At 37.9% G+C, this 20,000-nt stretch overlaps 1 protein-coding gene across 5 annotated transcripts in view; it reads left to right on the top strand.

Moving 5' to 3' along the window:
• Positions 1-20,000, top strand: part of dnmt3aa (DNA (cytosine-5-)-methyltransferase 3 alpha a) — a 61,300-nt gene that overhangs the window by 12,725 nt on the left and 28,575 nt on the right. For 3 of the 5 annotated variants that reach the window (XM_067418137.1, XM_067418136.1, XM_067418139.1), the window contains exons 4-5: positions 15,885-16,104; positions 16,390-16,433. In XM_067418137.1, the coding sequence (XP_067274238.1) occupies positions 15,885-16,104; positions 16,390-16,433 (264 nt within the window). Of the gene's footprint in view, positions 1-15,884; positions 16,105-16,389; positions 16,434-19,316; positions 19,467-20,000 lie in introns of all 5 variants that reach the window. The other 2 variants (XM_067418135.1, XM_067418134.1) reach the window with 1 other exon arrangement.

Below are 20,000 nucleotides of genomic sequence, written 5' to 3'. Positions count from 1 at the left end.
TGAGCTCTTTATGAGTTCTCAACGGGTAAAAATAATGCCATTATGTACACGCATAAAATGATGGCGTTTAATCCAGCACACAGCATTGTTTTAAATGTTCGGTAAGCGAGCTCCTACGTCATATAAGCCGACCAATCAGGTTGTTACCGTCTCCCTGTGCCTTTGGTTCGGTAACTTTAGGTTCGCTGTTAAAAATGCCAGTGTGAACGCTAAGCGGACCAGGACTATATGTTTTGTTTTTGTTTTTTGGTCCGGACCAAACGAACAAAACTAACCGAACTACAAGTGTGAACGCACCCTTAAAGGGATAGTTCACCCAAAAATGAAAATTCTGTCATCATTTACTCACCCTCATTTCATTTTAAACCTGTATGAGTTTTTTCTTCTGCTGAACACAAAAGAAGATATTTGGACAAATGTTTGTAACAAAGCAGATGCCATTCACTACCATAGTCTTTCCCCCCTTACTATGTTGGTGAATGGTTGCTCTATCTGCTTGGTTACAAACATTTAACATCCAAATATCTTCTTTTGTGTTCAGCAGAAGAAAAAACTCATACAGGTTTGGAACAACTTGAGGGTAAGTAAATGATGACAGAATTTTCATTTTTGGGTGAACTATCCCTTTAAGTTTGGGGTAAATAAGATTTTTATTTATTTATTGATGAATGAAAGGGCTCATGACATTTCATGGATTTTTTAATTATTTTCCTAAATGTTCACCCACTTATAGGCCCTATTTTAAAGAACTGAGTGCATGACACACGTGCACTTAGGGAATGTCCTTATCCACTTTTGTTTAGTTTAACCACAGAAAAAAAACGGTTGGCATGTCAGGTGTATGGTTTAAAAAGTTTGTCTATTCTCTTAATGAGTCATGGGTGCGTTTTTGAGGTAATGTGCAATAAACCAGTCAGAGTCTCATCTCCCATTCCTTTTAAAAAGTCAGTTATAAAAGCTGAGGTTATAAAAGCGTGAAGAACAGTTTCAGCATCTCTGAAGTTGAGGTAACGCGGCCGGATACGAACAATCTGACCAATATGTGAGTCAAAACATACCGTGGAGTCGATCAATAACCCAGATTTCGCACAGTTTCTGGACATTATCAGTTTCAATGAAAATGTCAAATTGGGGTAAACTCTGTGCTTTAGGGCCAATCAACATGATTTCAGTTTTATCAGTGTTAAGTTGTAAGAAGTTATCAGTCATGCAGGTTTTAAGCTCCTGCAGGCAAGAGCTAACAGAAGCGGGTAGACAAGCTGAGTTGAGTTTAATCGTGAAATAAATTTGAATATCATCAGCATAACTATGAAGTTGAGACCATGCCGTCAACACATAAATGAAAAATAAAAGTACAGAGCCTTGAGGTACACTGTGAGAGATAGCAACGGTACGGGATCGATCTTTGCCTATCCTAACAAATTGCTGTCTATCTGATAGACATTGTCCACTGAAGAGCAGCACCAGCAATGCCTGCGCAGATAGTCGAGAGAGAAGCGTAGTGTCAAATGCTGCACCGAGATCGGGGAGAACCAGGATACAGTGCACCAGAATCAGAAACCAGAAGAAGATCATTTAGCACTTTTAAAAGTGCTGTTTCAGTGCTGTGATAGGGACAAAAACTAGATTGAAGCGGTACAAAAATATTATTTTCCTGTAGATGTGACTGCAGTTGTGCTACAGCTACCATCTCAAATAATTTGGCAATGATTGGCAGGTTTAATATTGATCTATAATTGCTCTGGATAGTGTTATCAAGGCCAGACTTCTTGTGTATTGGAGTGCCAGCTGTTACTTTTCGATCATGCCAGAACATAACCAGTGGCAAGAGATCTATATAAAATGTCAGTAATGGGTTGAATAAGTGAAGGCAGAAGGGTTTTTAGAAGGTATGTATAGGATCAAGAGTGTAGGTGGTAGAATCAGATTTGATAAGCTGTTGTTCAACCTCAGATGTGTTTTAATGGTTAAAAAAGTTTTGAGTTGACGACCTATCAGTCAAGGAGTTGGATAGGAAGAGGTAGTTGGAGAAAAAGTTTTATTGACAAGTTTCACAGAGATCAACTGAGCCAGTAATAGCTACGGGTGAGGGTATAAACAGTTTGTTTATTTCAGAAAAAAGAGCTTTAGGTTTGCACTTAGCTTTGCTGATGACAGTAGAAAGATAGTTTGAACATACAATGTTAAGTGCTTCTTTATATTCCACTACTAAATCCGAGAAGGCAATGGCATGGACAAGGGAAGTTTTTTTGTAAAGTCTTTGAAGATGCCTACATTTTGTTTTTAAAACTCTGGAGTGAACAAAGGAGAGGAGCGAGTAGATGGGACAGTTCTAGTAAAATGGAGCAAGATCCTCCAAAACATTACAAACAGATTCATTACAGCTCTAGCTTACAGGGGACCGCCTTCCGTATTCAACTTACGAAGAAAGTGTAACACCTCTCACAGTTCAAAATGCTTAAGCTGGGACCACACAAAAAGATTTTAAAACTCCTATAAGATTTTCAAAATATGAGAGACCACAATTCATGTTAGAAATCATAGATTTAACCGTTTTGTTCCTCTCGTGTGAGTGGAGGGCTGCGATGTGACCAGGAAAGCACACCACACATGAACAGATTTAACAGTCCCACCTGTGGACACAGGAAATCTTGCCAAATCTCTTGCATCGAAACATCTCAAACGTGACTTTAAAGCTTTTTACAGAAAATTGGGGGGTGTAGATGTCATGGAGAAAGTATGAAGATGGCCTTTACATGTTAATACAGCGTGAGCTGGAGATGTGTCTTCCGTCAGCTTGCTTTATGATGGGGTATTGTTTCGTTTCACTTGAAAATCTCCAGAGCGTGCACACATTTGTCCTCAGGGTTCCTCCCACACGTTGAATATTTACAATTCGCAATCGGGGCGCCTCCGACGTTTTTCTGAGTAAATTTAGTCACTCTTAACACACCTCACATCACAGGAAAATCTGATAAAATAATCTGTTGAACCATTAAGATAATCGGGACTTTATTTAGGATTGTCGTAAGGGGAGAAATCGGCCCAAAATCACCCCAGTTATCTTTTAGTGTACCCAGTATTACGCTACTTCTAACACCATCGTCGTGCCAGTTGCGCTTTTTCCGTAAGTTGAAGTTGGATGCTAGCCTCTGGCTCTGCCCTTCTACGTACTTCCGCTCAATTTTAATTTTCCTACGTCTGGGACTGCAGTGTATTGTTAGGTTTTCTCTGAACAAATTTTTACCGGTCCAATCAGCGAACAGAGGGAGTGGCTGAGAACGATGGTGTTGTCATGTGCTAGTTTGAGTTGTAGTTCAGTAATGGCGGCAGAGAAAGATGCGAACGAAACCATTCATTCCGTTGTGGCACCGCTACCGAATATGCAGAAGTTAAAGCCGGAGCAATAACAGTCTTTGCTGGGTTTGTTGGTGGCCATGATGTTGTGGCCCTCCTCCTCAACAGGGGGAGTTCGGGAAAAGTTAGATTTTCCAGATCATGATCGTGTTCCAGTTAGTGGTGAAGGAGTTGCTGAAGCCCTATTCGGACGGTAACTGTTTCTCGTGGGGTCGGAAGGTGTTGCCATCATTTACAGGGGCTAGTCAGTTATTTTATTGCCGTCTGTTTCCTATCACCAGCGTAAAAATCCCCGGCCGAGTTACCTACTGCTTTTGACAAACGCAAGGTCGTGTGGTGATGTAATAGCTGTCTGAATCCACATCTCTGAGTTTTCAAGAATATATCACTTAAAAATTCACTGTTTATAATCGTTTTTGACCACTGCAGAGCACCGTACGGTTGCTTTGCTGTTATTTGGATGTATTTCTAGACTTGTATTTCTTTAAAATGCTGGCAAGTATTTACAAGAGCAATAATCACCGCTCAAATAAATAAAAATAAAAGCATGTAAACATTTGAATTAGTCCATTATTTATAGCAGCATTTATTATCATACCAAGCTTATGACATTTTATTTACAGCATACAATCATGTTACGGATCACGTGAGCAGCGCGTTCCCGATCACAAAACTCTCCCGTCCACCGTGAATAAATCACAATCCGAATGCACGAGTTTTAGGTTTTATCACTGAGGTGGCAAGCACATTTATTTTGTCGGATTTCCATGTGTGAAACAGGCGAGGGGCGCATGACATACGTCACGACCAAAGGTTAGCGATTGGTTATGGCAGATCCAATAGTTTTAAACTTAAATGCTTGTCAATGGAGAGTGGCCAGACTCTATGTACAAATGAAATGTACGAGAGTCTGGTAAGACCAAGCTAGCTGGATGCTTCTTCATGATAGAAATGCTACAACACCTGTCCTTTTGTTAAAAAAAGAGTATGTTGACTTCAGAACATGCAAACTGCGCAAGGGCTTAAACTTCTTTTGAAATCACGATGTGCAGTTTTTTGTATATTTAGAAGCATAATAATGTACAGGTCAGGTTTACTTAAGCTCAGTGACAGGAAAAGGAAACTTGTGGCTGCAGCAAATGGTCACATGACCAGGTGAAAGTAAGTGAAGAGTGGGTGAGAGAGAGAGAGATAGAGAGATAGAGAGAGAGTTTAGAGAGAGAGAGAGAGACACAGACTGTGGGAGAAAGATGAGGTGCTCCAGCCTGTAGATCTGATGATGGTAAGTTTGTATCCATGTCTTGCTAATTGCTTTAGATGAACATTAGGAGATCATAATCACGTCTGCTTTATTTACATTCAGGTCTGTCATCATTTAATCACCATCATGTTGTACTAATGTTTTACAGTAAAAGTCAATGGGGTCCAACACAACATTCATTGTACTTACAAAAACTTTCTTCAAAGTATCGTATATAGTGTTTCTGAAAAGCACAAAGAAAGTAAGTGATACAAGTTTAAAACCACATGATGACAGGAGATTTTTGGTGAACTGTTTTGATTTAAAGGCACATGCTTAAAGTCAATGTTCGCGGGCTTTTTTACTTCCGTAATGAGGTCTTCAAGTGAAGCAGGATGTTCAATGCAAAACAGGAAAAAAATGGTAGAATGGGACTTGCTGTTATTTTTAAGGGAATTTAATGGAATATGCTTGTGTATACATTGTATAATTAAATATGTGTATAATTTGATATGTTTTGTAAGCAAAAATAATTATGTCTACACTAATGCTTTCAAAATTAGTGTGTTTATGCATGCTTTTTTTTCCCTTCAGTTTAGCGTGTTAAAAATATTTAATGCAGCAGTTTTTTCTGTCATCTTTTGGTTAGCCTTACATTATGATCACACTCCTATTCATGCAAATGCTTTAAAACCATTTAAGCGTGACAAGACAAAAGAGAACACGCTGTCTGTGAATGTTCCGACACACACTGGCTTTCATTTATACTGTGTTGAATGTCTATCATTAATGTTTAAAAAAATATTTCATAGAGACATCAGTAGCAGTATTAGTATCAGTGATACTGACCTTCATTCATAAAAAGATGCCATTTCAACAAATATTTTAAATATAATGTCTTTAAGTTGTTCTTACATTCATTTGGAGAGAAACTGGCAAATTATTACAATATAAAAATATTAACACTCCAATGTTTTTAATTGTGATTAATTACAGAAAATCACTTGTCTGCACATGAATATCGTAACAAAAACATCTGGCATGTCAGCACTATATCAAATATTGATTCTTCTTTTACCAGCATCAGCATATTTGTTATGTTTTCAATTTCGTTGTTTTTAGTCAGCTATTTATCGATAACTGGCCTTAATGGCCAGAATTGTAATACCTGTGCATCCTTAAAAATATGTTCATTATTTATTGTGTGTGTTGGAGTGGATATTGAAAAAAAAAGCCTCATAAAGTGTCCAGTATGTCAGCTCCTTCAATAGTGTTTAAAAGTCCAGAGTGAGCAAAGCCGGAATCTAGACAAAACATGTCTAGATTTTTTTTTATTTGTTTCAGATGTTTTGGCAACTAAATATTTATTCTCACATTTGTGTAATTCTCAAATGTGAGCCTGGACAACAAAACCATTAGCATGGGCATATTTGTGGAAAAAGCCAACAATACATTTTATGGGTCAAAATTATTGATTTTTATTGATTTTATTCCAAAATTCATTAGAATATAAAGTAAAGATCATGATATATTGTAAATTTACTGCTGTCAATATATAAAAATGTATTATTAGTAGTAATATGCATTGCTAAGGACTTAATTTGGACAACTTTAAAGGGTATTTTTTTCAGATATTTAGTTCAGATTTTCGAATAGTTGTATCTCAGCCAAATATTGTCATAGCATAACAAGCCATAAATCAATTCAGCTCTTAGGTGCAGTTTAAATCTCAATAAATACAAAAAATTACCCTTATGACTTATATATGGTCTTGTGGTTGTCCAGGGTCACAAATGACGTGTTAGTGGTTTTCATCTATATTGCACTGAATATACTACAATGCACGGCCAAAAGATCTTGGCCAAAAATTGATGAACCACTTAATGGAAATAAATGTTGATGTTATTTCCAAGATCTTGTATTTCCAATGCAAGAGTCCAGCTCTCTGTAAAGTCTCCTCCAGCACATCCCAAAGACTTTCAATGAGTTTAAGGTCTGGACTCAGAGGAGTCGATTCATGAGTGGAAATGATTCTTCATTCTCCCTCAACCATTCTTTCACAATCTGAGCTGAGGAATCGGGATGTTGTCATCCTGGAATATGGCCATGATGTGTCGTCCTACATGGATGTTTAAGAAATGAAAAGCTACTTCATCAAATAGGGTTAAAAGAACTGTTGCCAAACATAACATGAACATAATAATCACTGCAATAATGATCCAATCACTGAATCTTAAGCATTTGCCTATTTAAATCCAAAACAGCATTGTAATATGCAGGTACTATTCTATCCCATGTAAACACATATCATATAAATGGACTGGTTGTGCATTATAGTTAGTAACAAAGTTTTGAAAGTGCAAGAAAAAATGCTAATTGTACAAACGTCTTAATAAAATCATCACAGCCGTTTCTTCATCATAACGCACAGAAGTCTTGTGGGATTGGAGTGTTTATTCAGTAGATGAATGGTGAACACACTCCTCCGCCTCAGGCCTCGCTATCCACTTTAATGTACTGCTGCTCCGCCGAACCATTAGATCCATTTCATCTTTAAACATCCATGTAGTTTATGCTGTGTAATATGTTTGGATTTAAAACCTTCACAAGCGTAATGAATGCTTTTGAATGAATGCAGTTTGTGTTTTGACTCATTTTGGATACTTTGGATATACTTCAGAGTATTTCCTCATTTAAAGAGAAAAAGTGAGGGAAGTGTGTGTTTGTGCTTGGGTTTGAAACACCTGCAGGCCCTTTGAGGTTTATAGAGTTTCTCACCTGTTGATTAAAGACATCAGCAGCTGTCAAAGAGTGTCGCTAATCACTCTAATTAAAGCACTAATTTGTGTGTGACTGCACTGATTCATATGTGTATGCGAGTGTGTTTGGCATCTATTAACTCACAGACAGCAGTAAAACTCACACCAGCCCTCGTCATACTGAACCTAAGAGACTTTTATTGTTCATCATAAAGTTAGCAGACAGCGTCACGCTGTAGGACGTCCCAGCAAATATTTTATCGATTTCCTGCTTGTTTTCATCATTGATGGATGATAATGTCACTGTGATATCAACCACAACCTGGTTGATTTTCCTAATGCATATTATAAAAAAATAATAATCTTTGTCTTCATGGGTGCATCTCAATCAGTGCCCTAGCTCCAGAGCTTGTGAATCAGTATATTGTGTACATGAATTTGGGCACTGATTGTCACAACTGACAATGTCCTCGTTGTAGGTTAAAGCCTAGTTCAGACTGCACGATTTTCAAACTCGTCGGGTCACTGCTCTATTCACACTGCATGACTATCTGGGGTATCATTCAGTCACTGCTGTGTTCACACTGCACGATGGTTTGACGACAGAGGAGTTCACATGACTGAACAAGGAAGAATCGCCGACAACTCTCTCTCTCTCCCGTGGGCAAACTACGTTTCCCAAACACGTGCGATGTGACAAGTAAACAACGCGAGATCACACGTGCGTCAGACCGGAGTTCTCGCGCGAGACTTGGAATTGTTATTAAAAATGATAAACTGCACAAAGTTTGCTTCAAATTGTATGTGTGCTGATTTGTGGAGAAAAAGAAAAAAGATTATGGCGGAAGAAATTGTTGGAGAGACAGAGGGAGCCAGGATTTTGTTCTGCAAAGACAGTTTGAGGTAAATAAATAATTATTTAATGTGCTGCTGCTGTGGCTGGATGTGCAAATGTTTGGCCTTTGTTTCTGTTTCATAGAATTGTAAATATAGGCTTGTTTGAGATGCGCCTTGCCTCGCCTGAAATAAAGGCGAGACTAGGCGGCTGCAGTGAGGGGAGGAGTGAAAAAAGAGCAGGCAAGCCGGACAATTCTCTCCTCTCGTAGTGGATCAGACACCAGCGAGAGCAGGTGTGTGTGTGTGAGATTAGAGTTCTCTCTTCTCGTAGTGGATCAGACACCTGCGAGATCAGTTGCAGATATCGCGGGATTCACACTCGTGCGCTCTGTTGCTGATAAACTGGATGTCATTTAAGTTCTGTTGCTTTTATATGAAAATAAATATTATGAACAAGGCACCCAAAGTTTTTGTTATTTATTTCCTTTCGAAAGGCCTGCTTATCAAGCATTTTTACTTTAATTACACACATGTTTTTATATATTTTTATTAATATGACAACAATCACATAACCCACAGAAAGACCGCACTGTCCGAGAGTTTGAGAATATGCACACATAATTTATACACATAAAAACATGATACCAGAGTTTTAAATTCAAATATATTAAAAAACAACCATGCATCACGGTTATTTAAACCAATGAGCATTAAGCTGTGTCGTCAGCAAGTCGTTTCCCATCATGCTTTTGCTCCGCGCAGTCGGTGGAGAGCAACTGCGCTCGACTGCAGAATCCGACACATCCGCCTCGCCATCGCGAGAGATTTTTGACATACGTCGGCATGACATCAGAGCAAGGCGGACCGCCCTCGGACACATTTCTAACCGGCATGCATCTCGCGCTGATCACCGGTGATCGATTCTGCGCAGATTTTGCTCATCTCAAACAAGCCTATTATCTATTAAAATACTGAAATTCTGCTTTATAACTCCTCCCTGAACCTCCTGCTGCCCTGTATCTCACTCTCTCATTGGCTGTCGGTGTAATTTTCAGTCAGAACGCTGTTCACACAGCAGGAGTTTGAATCGCCGACAGGTCCAGATATTTAGCATGCCAAATATCTCACCGGCGTCGGCGACTCGTCGGCGATTCTCTCTGATCGCGTCTTTGATCATTCATACTGCGTGATTGTCACTCGCGTGCACGAGCACCGATTTGCCTGTGATCTCGGGCATTTGTCGGCGATTTCGCAAAACCTGTCGGCGACTCAAAATCGGGGCAAAAATCGGGCAGTGTGAACTAGGCTTAAAGCCTAGTTCAGACTGCACGATTTTCAAACTCGTCGGGTCACTGCTCTATTCACACTGCATGACTATCTGGGGTATCATTCAGTCACTGCTATGTTCACACTGCACGATGGTTTGACGACAGAGGAGTTCACACTGCATGACTGATCAAGAGGAAGAATCGCCGACAACTCTCTCGCTCTCCGGTGTGCAAACTACGTTTCCCAAACACACGTGCGATGTGACAAGTAAACAACGCGAGATCACACGTGCGTCAGACCGGAGTTCTCGCGCGAGACTTGGAATTGTTATTAAAAATGATAAACTGCACAAAGTTTGCTTCAAATTGTATGTGCGCTGATTTGTGGAGAAAAAGAAAAAAGATTATGGCGGAAGATATTGTTGGAGAGACAGAGGGAGCCAGGATTTTGTTCTGCAAAGACAGTTTGAGGTAAATAAATAATTATTTAATGTGCTGCTGCTATGGCTGGATGTGCAAATGTTTGGCCTTTGTTTCTGTTTGATAGAATTGTAAATATATCTATTAAAATACTGAAATTCTGCTTTATAACTCCTCCCTGAACCTCCTGCTGCCCTGTATCTCACTCTCTCATTGGCTGTCGGTGTAATTTTCAGTCAGAACGCTGTTCACACAGCAGGAGTTTGAATCGCCGACAGGTCCAGATATTAAGCATGCCAAATGTCTCACCGGCGTCGGCGACTCGTCGGCGATTCTCTCTGATCACATCTTTGATTATTCACACTGCGTGATTGTCACTCGCGTGCACGAGCACCGATTTGCCTGTGATCTCGGGCATTTGTCGGCGATTTCACAAAACCTGTCGGCGACTCAAAATCGGGGCAAAAATCGGGCAGTGTGAACTAGGCTTAAGGGAACAGAGTGAGCACCGATGCGCCCTGGGTTTAGCAGTGCATTGTGGGACGTTTTATGGAGTGAACTGGAAGGATTCTTTGATTGAGACAGCACTTAAAATGGCCGACTCCCTCATCGGTTCCCTGACTATTGAACTAGGGATCTGATTGAGACGCATAGTCTTTTACCAAAATAATGTTAACTTACTCCACCTAACTACCTCTCAAACAACCTTTTCAGCTGATGTCACGTAGCCATTCTTGAAATTATTGTTGTCTAGTTGAGTTTTAGGAGATGCAGCCTTTTGAAAACTCTGCCAGTAGTTAATGCTTTAAATTTAATGTCAGTTAACATTAATGTGAGAGAGATTATAGAAATGATAGACAAATTTACAACATCAATAAACTCCTGATGGATAATTTTCGTGTCAGTGAAAATCCTGTTTCACTGTGAAGTTTATAGTGCCCTTATTTTGCTATTTTGAGGCCATGTGTCCACCAAAATGTTTTTTTTCTCCTTTATGTTTTTTCCCAATTGTTTTTAATGGGAGCTGTGTTTTTAGGAAGCCTTGTGTGTAACGAGCACTCATTTATAAAACTTTGCATAGATTTCATCCTCAAAGTGTACGTACGCACTAAAGCTAGATTTTTTTGTACACACAAAAAAATTCTGATTTATAAAGCCATGCGTACGTCAGAACCTGCGCAAAAATCCCTTTATAAATCACAGCCAGCAGCAGATTGTGCGCACGTACTTCTCCATCCTGACTCCTCCCCGAAATCCCCATATATGGAGCTTACAACGCCTAGTTTTAATATGCATGACCTCATCTGCATATCATTTGCATGCATATTCCCATCCACGGGACACCATGTTTAACACTGTCCAAGGTAAAAGACATTGAAAAATATTAGATACAGACTATAAATGCCATTTGTGCTTTACACATTACATTGCTGAATATCATTCAATATCCTTTTTATGTTGTAGAATAAATATATCAAAATATCCATAAAAACATAAATAAATAAAGTGTTATTTTAGGCTAATTAAAAATATTTTGTTCATTTTAAACACTTCAAATCAAATAAATAATTGATGCAGTTTTGCTGATAATGTCCCTAGATGAACTCGTTCTCTCCTTATTCTGCCATTGGCATAGTCTTCCAGCAGTGCCAGCGCATCCATCATACAATATACACTTAAGTGTTGCTGCAGTAGGCTATTCATGTTTTCAGCGATCAGATTTTATCACTTACACCTTATCACATTAATCACCAGGGTTTTTCCTGGGTCAGGAATTGTCTTCGGTGGTGGCTGACCAATCATGGTCATCCACACACATGCATGCACGCGCACAGTCCGCACACACACCCCAACAGTAAAAGTACCTACCCGCGTGATCTGTAAGCCCAATACTAACAAAAAATGTAAAATAAATGCAAACATTTTTTTTTTTTGCTTTTTGTTGCTCATCTAATTTTGATATCTCATTATGTATGATGTCTTGATGTTTGTGTCTTTAGTTCTTCATTTTTACAATTTGCATGGTTTACTGATTCATTATTTTGGCAACAATTATTAAAAAGCAGCATTAAAAATGTACTAACAAATAGTCTAATTCTCTGCCATAAACAATTTAACTTGCGTTGTTCTAGTTTCACCTTATTCCAGTCTAAACAAAAAAAATTGTGGTCATTTACTACACATTATCAATATAAATGAGTGTCAGAACGAGCAGAGAGTCACACGCATTAGTAATCAATTTATAAATCACAATAACTCATTATATAAGGCTTTGGTGGGACAAAAATTTGCTTTGGCAGCCGCCAAAATTGACGTACTTTCAGCATATAGTTCCTTTTATGTCTTTAAACTAAACATGCATGTATGTATCTTTAGGACCCATAATGGTGATTCAATGTTATTTGTATTTTTTGTGTTAACCGGGACTTGTGAGCAACTTGTAAATATTGAAATATGTCAAAGTAAATTTTGGCATTTTGCAAAGGGTTAATTCCCTTTATCCGCAGTCAGTTCCTCAAATCACCATCAGTGTCGCCAAACTGCTTTGTCTTTAAAATGTGCGTACGCATGGGTCAGAGTTTGCGTGTAGGTGCGCATATTTTCACGTCAAGTTTTTCTTTATAAATTCCACCTTTTGCGCAGGAACTGGCGTACGCATGTTTTCAGCCCCGTTTTGTGCGTAAGCAAGCTTTATAAATGAGGCCCCTGAGCATCTATTTCACACTCAAACGCTGAAGGCTCACCATTTTTTACAGGTCGTCAAGAGTTGAAGAATGTTGAACTCTGAGTAAAACGCAGCACTCATCACTGTCACTTTGGAGCAGGGGCAAGAAAAAAACAACTCCGACCAACTTCTGCTTGTACAATGTCACCAGATGAGAACAAACAGCATAATAACAGAACAAATCAAATAATTTAGAACAAGAGCCAGAGCAAATACTTAACATTGTATCTGCATTTTAATATAGAAACAATATGGAAATAAAGAATGAAATGAGACACTAGTAACACTTCCACTGATATTCCGTGTCTCAACTGAAAAAAAACTACCGCTGCGCTGCAAAAACACTCAAGCGCTTTCAGCAGAGCGCCTAGTTTTTCAGCTGACTAAAAACACTTAGGTGGACACATGGCCTATAGGTTCCTCATTTTTTTTGGGGATGTTTCCCGCAGTAGTTCATCCAAGGTTAAAAAACACTTTCATTTTCTCATAATATATACATTGCAGCATCAGAGTGTCTGAAAATGGTTTGCTTGAAGTCTCTCTAAACTCCTCCTTTCCGAGAGCCTGCTCTGCTCTAATTGGTCAGACGGCTCAGTCTGTTGTGATTGGTCCGTCGTAAACTAAATGACCATTACCATATCTGAATTTCAGTTTTCAAGGCTTTCTCAGCGCTTGATACATAAGCCCCTTTCACACTGCACGTCAGACCTGCAATATTCCCGGAACATTGCCGGGTCGCCTTCTGTGTGAAAGCAACCACGTCCCGGCATTGATTACCAAATTCGACCCGGGTCGGGGACCTAGTAATATTGCAGTATTCGACCCGGGACGAGCGCTGTGTGAACAAAAGCCGAAACTAATGTGTACGTAGTTATCGTGCGACTCTTAGAGCTTGTTTTTTCAATAATACAACCCTGCAGTGCCAGAAGAGCTCGTCGGTGTTTTAAACGCAGAGAGTGTTCGCATACAAAAGAAACTAAAATTAAACAAGCAGAAATGTGCGCAAACTGGACACAAGTCGAGACCACGGAGCTCCTTACTATCCGCGCTGAAGCTGAGATTGCTCGCCATTATACGTCACATCAGGATGTCACGTGTCAGCTCGACCCGGGACCGTTACGGGTTGTGTGTGAAAGCGCACATATTTCGGTATTTCGCTGGCAGTGTGAATGGACCAAATCTAGCGGCCCGGGAACAAATGCCGGGTCGCGTTATCCGTGTATTTGCTGGAATCGCAGTGTGAAAGGGACTATAGTGATACGAATCATGCTGTCAGTTTTTCCATATCAGTTCCAGCGCGAGTCCACAGAAATGTTTCTATGTCGACACACAAACCAAACTCTTCCATTCTCAGCTACAACTACAGTGTTTGATGGCGGGTAAAAATATATGTTGCTTGCAGGCAGCCATTGAAGACCATAGGCTTGCATTATGCAAATGTCTTACATTGTTACATAGATATGTAACAGGAAGTGAGACTGAAATTACTGAAAACTCATTTCAGCAGTTCAGAATTAGTTTCTTCTTTTAGGAGACAATAACTTTATTTGGCATACACTTTAATCTTTAAACATTTGCAGACATTTTAAATTCAAAAACAGCTATATTACACACTGCATGAAAGTTAATATTCAGAAAAGCATAAAAGTGGCACTTTAATGTTGACCAAGTTTTTATAAAGAAATACTAAGCATTTGCAGAAAGAACTGTAAACTGTGGTCTTAAGCTGATCTATGACACCATTAGCAATAATGTGATAGCTGCTGTGTCACTGCGCCTCAGTGTGTGTTTTATGCCATCTGTGTCTACAGATTTACATTTAACAGGCTTTTATCTGAAGCTAGAAAGGAGGAATATCATAAGCAATTTATGTATGACACAAGCCATCAATACTCAAAATGCCACATTTTAAGACTAATCTAAAGATGTATAGAAGCTATAAGAGAAAAATCTGTAAGTTCGTTTATAGAAGGGCTTCCCAGACTTTTGCCATCCAAACCCCTTAGATATAAAAGATTTACTTGAAGTCCCCCTGAGATCTTAAATCTTTAATGATACATTTGCACATTCATGATTCTCTGATGTTGGTTAATAGTCACACTGGTGTTTTAGGAACCAAAATCAGATAATAATTAAATATAATAACAATGAATGAATAATAATAATACAAATTATTAGTATTATTAAATAAGTAAATCATTAGTTTTAATGTTAATTATAAGAAATAAAAACAGAAATATATTGCTGGTGTATTTTACAATTGTTCTGTGAGATTAAAACCCTGATTGAATTAAATATAATAATAATATTAATGGGAAATAATAATGGGCTAAATAATTAATAAATAAATAAATATTAGTTTTAATGCAAATTATAATAAATGAAAACAGAAATATATTTTTGTTGTAAATTGCAGCTGTTGTGTAAAAACCCTTATTGAATTAAATGTACTAATATATATATATATATATATATATATATATATATATATATATATATATATATAATATAATATATAAAAATATAATATATATTATACATATAATAATATCATTTATATATAAAAATTATAAAAATAAGCCAAATAATAAAATAAATAAATAAATATTAGCTTTACTGCTAATTATAAGAAATGAAAACAGAAATATATTACTGTTATGAATTGCAATTATTCCGTGAAACACCCCGATTTATAGGAAAGATTGTATAGCTAAGTGATATTTACACTGTAAAAAATATTTGATGTTTTTTGTTGGTTTAACTTAAAAAAGTAAGTTACCTGGTTGCCTTAAATTTTGAGTTGATTGAAATTTAATTTTTTAGTTGATACAATGAAGGAAATTTGTTTAATAAATAGTAATTTAAAATATTATTGTATCTGAACCACATAAAAAATTTGATAAATCATGAAAATAGTACAATTTGGCATGTTTCACTGCGTCATCAGAAATTAAACACACAAAATTACCCAATATGCTTACAAAATCTTTTAATAATATTTTAATAAAGGTTGTCGAATCTCAAAAAAATGTTCATTGTATTAACTCAAAATTTTAATTTTATTGAACTCAAAATTTTAAGGCAACCAGGTAACTTTTTTTCTAAATAATTTTTTACAGTGTATCCTTCTCTACTGCAGAAATTCATGTCACTATATAATTAGGGACAGTCCCTGCTGCATTTGCACCCACATAATTACTCATCCAGTACTGACATGTCTGTCTGTGTCATTTGAGTAATTTGCTCTCTCATTGTTCTCTTTCTCTCTCTTCTGATAGGTGGATCGTTCTGGGCGTGTAATAGAGGGTGTGGCCCGTATTAAACAGGCGGGCTGTAACGGTGAAGCAGACAATCGGGTTTCTCCGAAAAACCTGGACTCCTCCCCTGACTCCACCCACAGGGACAGCCCAGACACGCCCCCCGGAGCAGACGAAGACTCCGCCCCTTCCACGCCTCGGAAAAAACGAGGGCGACGGAAACTCGAGCACCCGGAGCGCCGTGAGTCACTCGTCTCTTGTTCAGTCATTCTGATCGATTTCAAATGTCCTGTCATTCCAAAATGTGTCAAAAAATTCACTAAAATATATAAATAAATAAAATTACAGCAATTGCACAAAAGGGCGCATTTGCGACGTAACTAATTCTGACGGTAGCTATATCGCCCCCTTGAGTACTGCCACATTAATGCAGGACCGCATCAGTGCGTCAGCCAAGCATATGCATATTATATTTTTTTCTTTTATCATTGGTTTCCTTTAAATGACCTCTGCATTTGTCTTTCAGACGTGGAGGAGGACGACACCAGCAGCGACACCAGCAGAGCAGAGGTGAGGACCACACACAAGAATATAAAGTCAAAACACAATCAAATCAAATCAAAGTACAATAATACAATTTGAGAATCACATTTTCTACATTTAATTACTAATGTTACATATGACTAGAGCAAAAAAATCTAATTGCGATTTATCCTATAATAATTATGATTTTAAGTTTAAAATATATTTTTTATAGCTCCAGGTTTACTCAGCTTGTCTAGGGGGTTGCATAATTTGGCTAAAGAGTTGCAATTTATATATCAATATAACTATATAATAATAAATTAAATGCAATTAATAAGGGTTATTATACTGTAATATTTAATTTTTAAATAAAAATATTTAGCAAAAAATATATAATTACTTTATTTTACAGTGCAACTTTAAAATTACAAACAAAAAAAATAGCTTTCAAACATTTAACCTTAATGTTCTCGTTACAAGTTTGGTAAGGTGGTCGGCAAACCAAACACAAATTCTGTGAACCGAGACACCAGATGAGCATGTGTGTTAAAGAACACAGTGCCATGCTTCACTTTAAAACACACAGCGCATATACAGTAGGCTAAATATTTAATGTATTTGATAATCGCTTTAATCCACAATTTTGTTTTTATTTAAATTAAAGGATTAGTTTACTTAAAAATGTAGATTTCCTGATAATTTACACGCCCCCATCTCATCCAAGATGTTCATGTCTTTATTTATTTGGTCAAAAAGAAATTAGAAAAAAGAAAAGGACATGTTTTTTCAGGAAAACATTCCAGGACTTTTCTCCACATAATGGACTTCAAGGGCAACCAACGATTGAAGGTCCAAATCAATGCAGTTTAAGAGGGCTTCGATGGGCTTCAGAGGCTCTGCACAATCCCAGACGAGGAGTAGGGTCTTAAACGCACGACTTTGGTTTTCTGCTTTTGCAAGTACTGACCCGGTGTTAAAATGAACGTGCAAAGACTAAATCAAACGCCCTTTACAAAAATAAAGGTGAATCAACAATGTCAGACAATTTAAAATATGGAGAACATTTTCGTGTTTTGGAAGTGGGTCGGTACTTCCATCTGTGGATGTATAGACGTGACCTTTCTGACGTGATGACGTCATACGCAGTGAAGAGGAACAACACCAAAGTCACGCATTTAAGGGTTAAATGTATATAAATGTTTTTTTTGTTTTTTGTTTTGAAAATGACCAATGGTTTTGCTAGATAAGACCCTATTCCTCGTATGTGATCGTGCTGAGCCTCTCTGAAGCCCTTCCTTTGAAACTGCATTGATTTGGACTTTTAACCGTTGGTTGCAATTGAAAACAATTATGTAGAGAAATATCCTGGAATGTTTTCTTCAAAAATCTTACTTTTTTTTTGACTGAAGAACACCATCTTGGATGAGAAGGGGGATGAGGTGAGTAAATTCACAGGAAATTTTCCTTTTGAAGCAAACTAATTCTTTAATTGTGCAGCCCTACCCAGGAATACACAGAATCCATGAGAGTTGCTGGGAAAGCTGGTTAAACTTAAACTAACTGGTTATCTGGACCCCGTCAGGTGGTTCAGACAGGTCTAGTTAATACATCACTGAGAGTTGACCATCTGTGATTGATTAATCTAGACTTGCTCGACACAGGAAATAGATAACATGCTCACCAAGAGTATGAGAATGGGCCGATGGGACATTCCAGAGATATATAAATGTGTAAATCCGTAAATTGGCCCAAATGGTGGCTGTAAGTGGTAACACGCCACTGAAATGTGTTTACAGGCTGTTGAACATTTGATACGGGTGTTTTACTATATATATATATATATATATATACAGCAATTCACAAATGTACACAGAGTAAATAAAGACTCCTACACATTACAAATCAAGGGTTAAATCTTCCAATTAAATGACAGACTTCTCTCTGGTGACATATGCAGGACATCTCTAATCATTTAGTCCGCTTCAACTGGTTCTTTTCTCACCATCGACTGCATTTCTTTCTTTCTTCGATAATATGTTTCACTTGAATGTATGTCACATTACGGAAGAAAAGATCTGTTACTACTTTCATTGACTTTAATGTAGTGCAGTAATGTAAGTCTTGTGCCCATGGTTTTGGAAATGGTTATTGCATTGTCCTGTTTATGATTTTTGTGCTTTTTTACAAGCAACAAGTCAAAAATGGACATTATTCCACGAACACTGCCAAGCTTTTTATTAGGGCTATGTGCATACAGAAGTTCACAATGTTCACAGAGTAAATAAAGACAAATTGCAAATCAAGGGTTTGAGAAAGTCACTTTCTTATGCATCAAATGAGTTTTTAAGCATATCAGTGCGCTAAAACCTACAGGATGCCATCAAAACTGTAACGCTCTATTCGAGTCTGTCGTTCACAAAGCGTGTATTCGAGAAAACTGTGGCTATAAGAGAGTTGTGTTTGTCTTGGGTTAATATTCATTAATATTATTGATTTGTCTGCACTGACACTATCGGATGAGAAAAAATCTTAAACTGACTTGAGCTGGATGATGAAACTAATGAGTTAATTAGAGCTGCTTTTTAGCTTAATCGAATTTGTTTCAATGAAATGTGCGTTTTCAATGAAAAACATTAGCGTTGTTATTGAACTGAACTGAATAACAACACTATTCTCTTCTGTAGAGCTGCTTATATCTGAACTCAACTTGTTTCATAACTGATAAACTTAACAATTATTGAACTGAACTGACTTGAGCTAAAGGACACTGTTGTCTGTGTTAGAGCTGCTTTACAGCAGAGTTTGAATTCGGTGAAGTTTGCATCATTGAATCTGTTATTTTCCTGTTTATTACTGTGAAGCTGCCTTAAAACAATCTGCTTTGTATGAAGCGCTATATAAATAAAGGTGACTTGACTTAACTTGTAGAGCGAAGGGGGCCGTCTGAGGGGCCGGCAGGGCTGGGACATTAGTCTGAGGAGACGGCCCGTACAAAGAGAGACCTTTCAGGCCGGCGATCCCTATCACATCAGCCGCAGGGAGAAAGAGGAGTGGCTCGCCCGCTGGAGGAAAGAGAAGGTGAGAGAGACAACGGCTGCATCTGAAATCGCATAATTTCCTACTATAGAGGCGGAAAAACAGTATGTGACAAAAGAAGTATGTCAGAAATCACAGTACTCATAAAAGAGTAGAGAAATGGTAACTGGATGGCCTACTACTTCTGGCGAGATTCTGAAGTGTGCATATGATGGACACTTTTAATATCCCATGAGGCCACCCCGAAGGTTTATAGATAAAACACCTTGACTACTGAAAGCTACATTATAGTTCTCAGGAGTAAATAAACCAACAAGCTTCTCTCTTTCCCTCTTTCTCTCTCTCTCTCTCTCTCTCTCTCTCTCTCTCTCTCTCTCTCTCTCTCTCTCTCTCTCTTTAATTAATTTGAATTCATTCAAAAAAATCTTACGCCGCTACGTTATATCACTTCCGAATTCTAGATCTGACGAGCTGTAGATACGAATGTAGAAAGAAAAGAGCCGCAGTGTCAAGGGCCTGCCCACACTCCCACAGTATCGGTCAGAACAACTCATTATGTCGGTTTTGGAAATTAAA

The sequence above is a fragment of the Pseudorasbora parva genome, chromosome 15 (genome assembly GCF_024679245.1).
Source record: "Pseudorasbora parva isolate DD20220531a chromosome 15, ASM2467924v1, whole genome shotgun sequence".
Lineage (NCBI taxonomy): Eukaryota > Metazoa > Chordata > Actinopteri > Cypriniformes > Gobionidae > Pseudorasbora > Pseudorasbora parva.
This window is presented reverse-complemented; position numbering and strand designations above follow the sequence as displayed.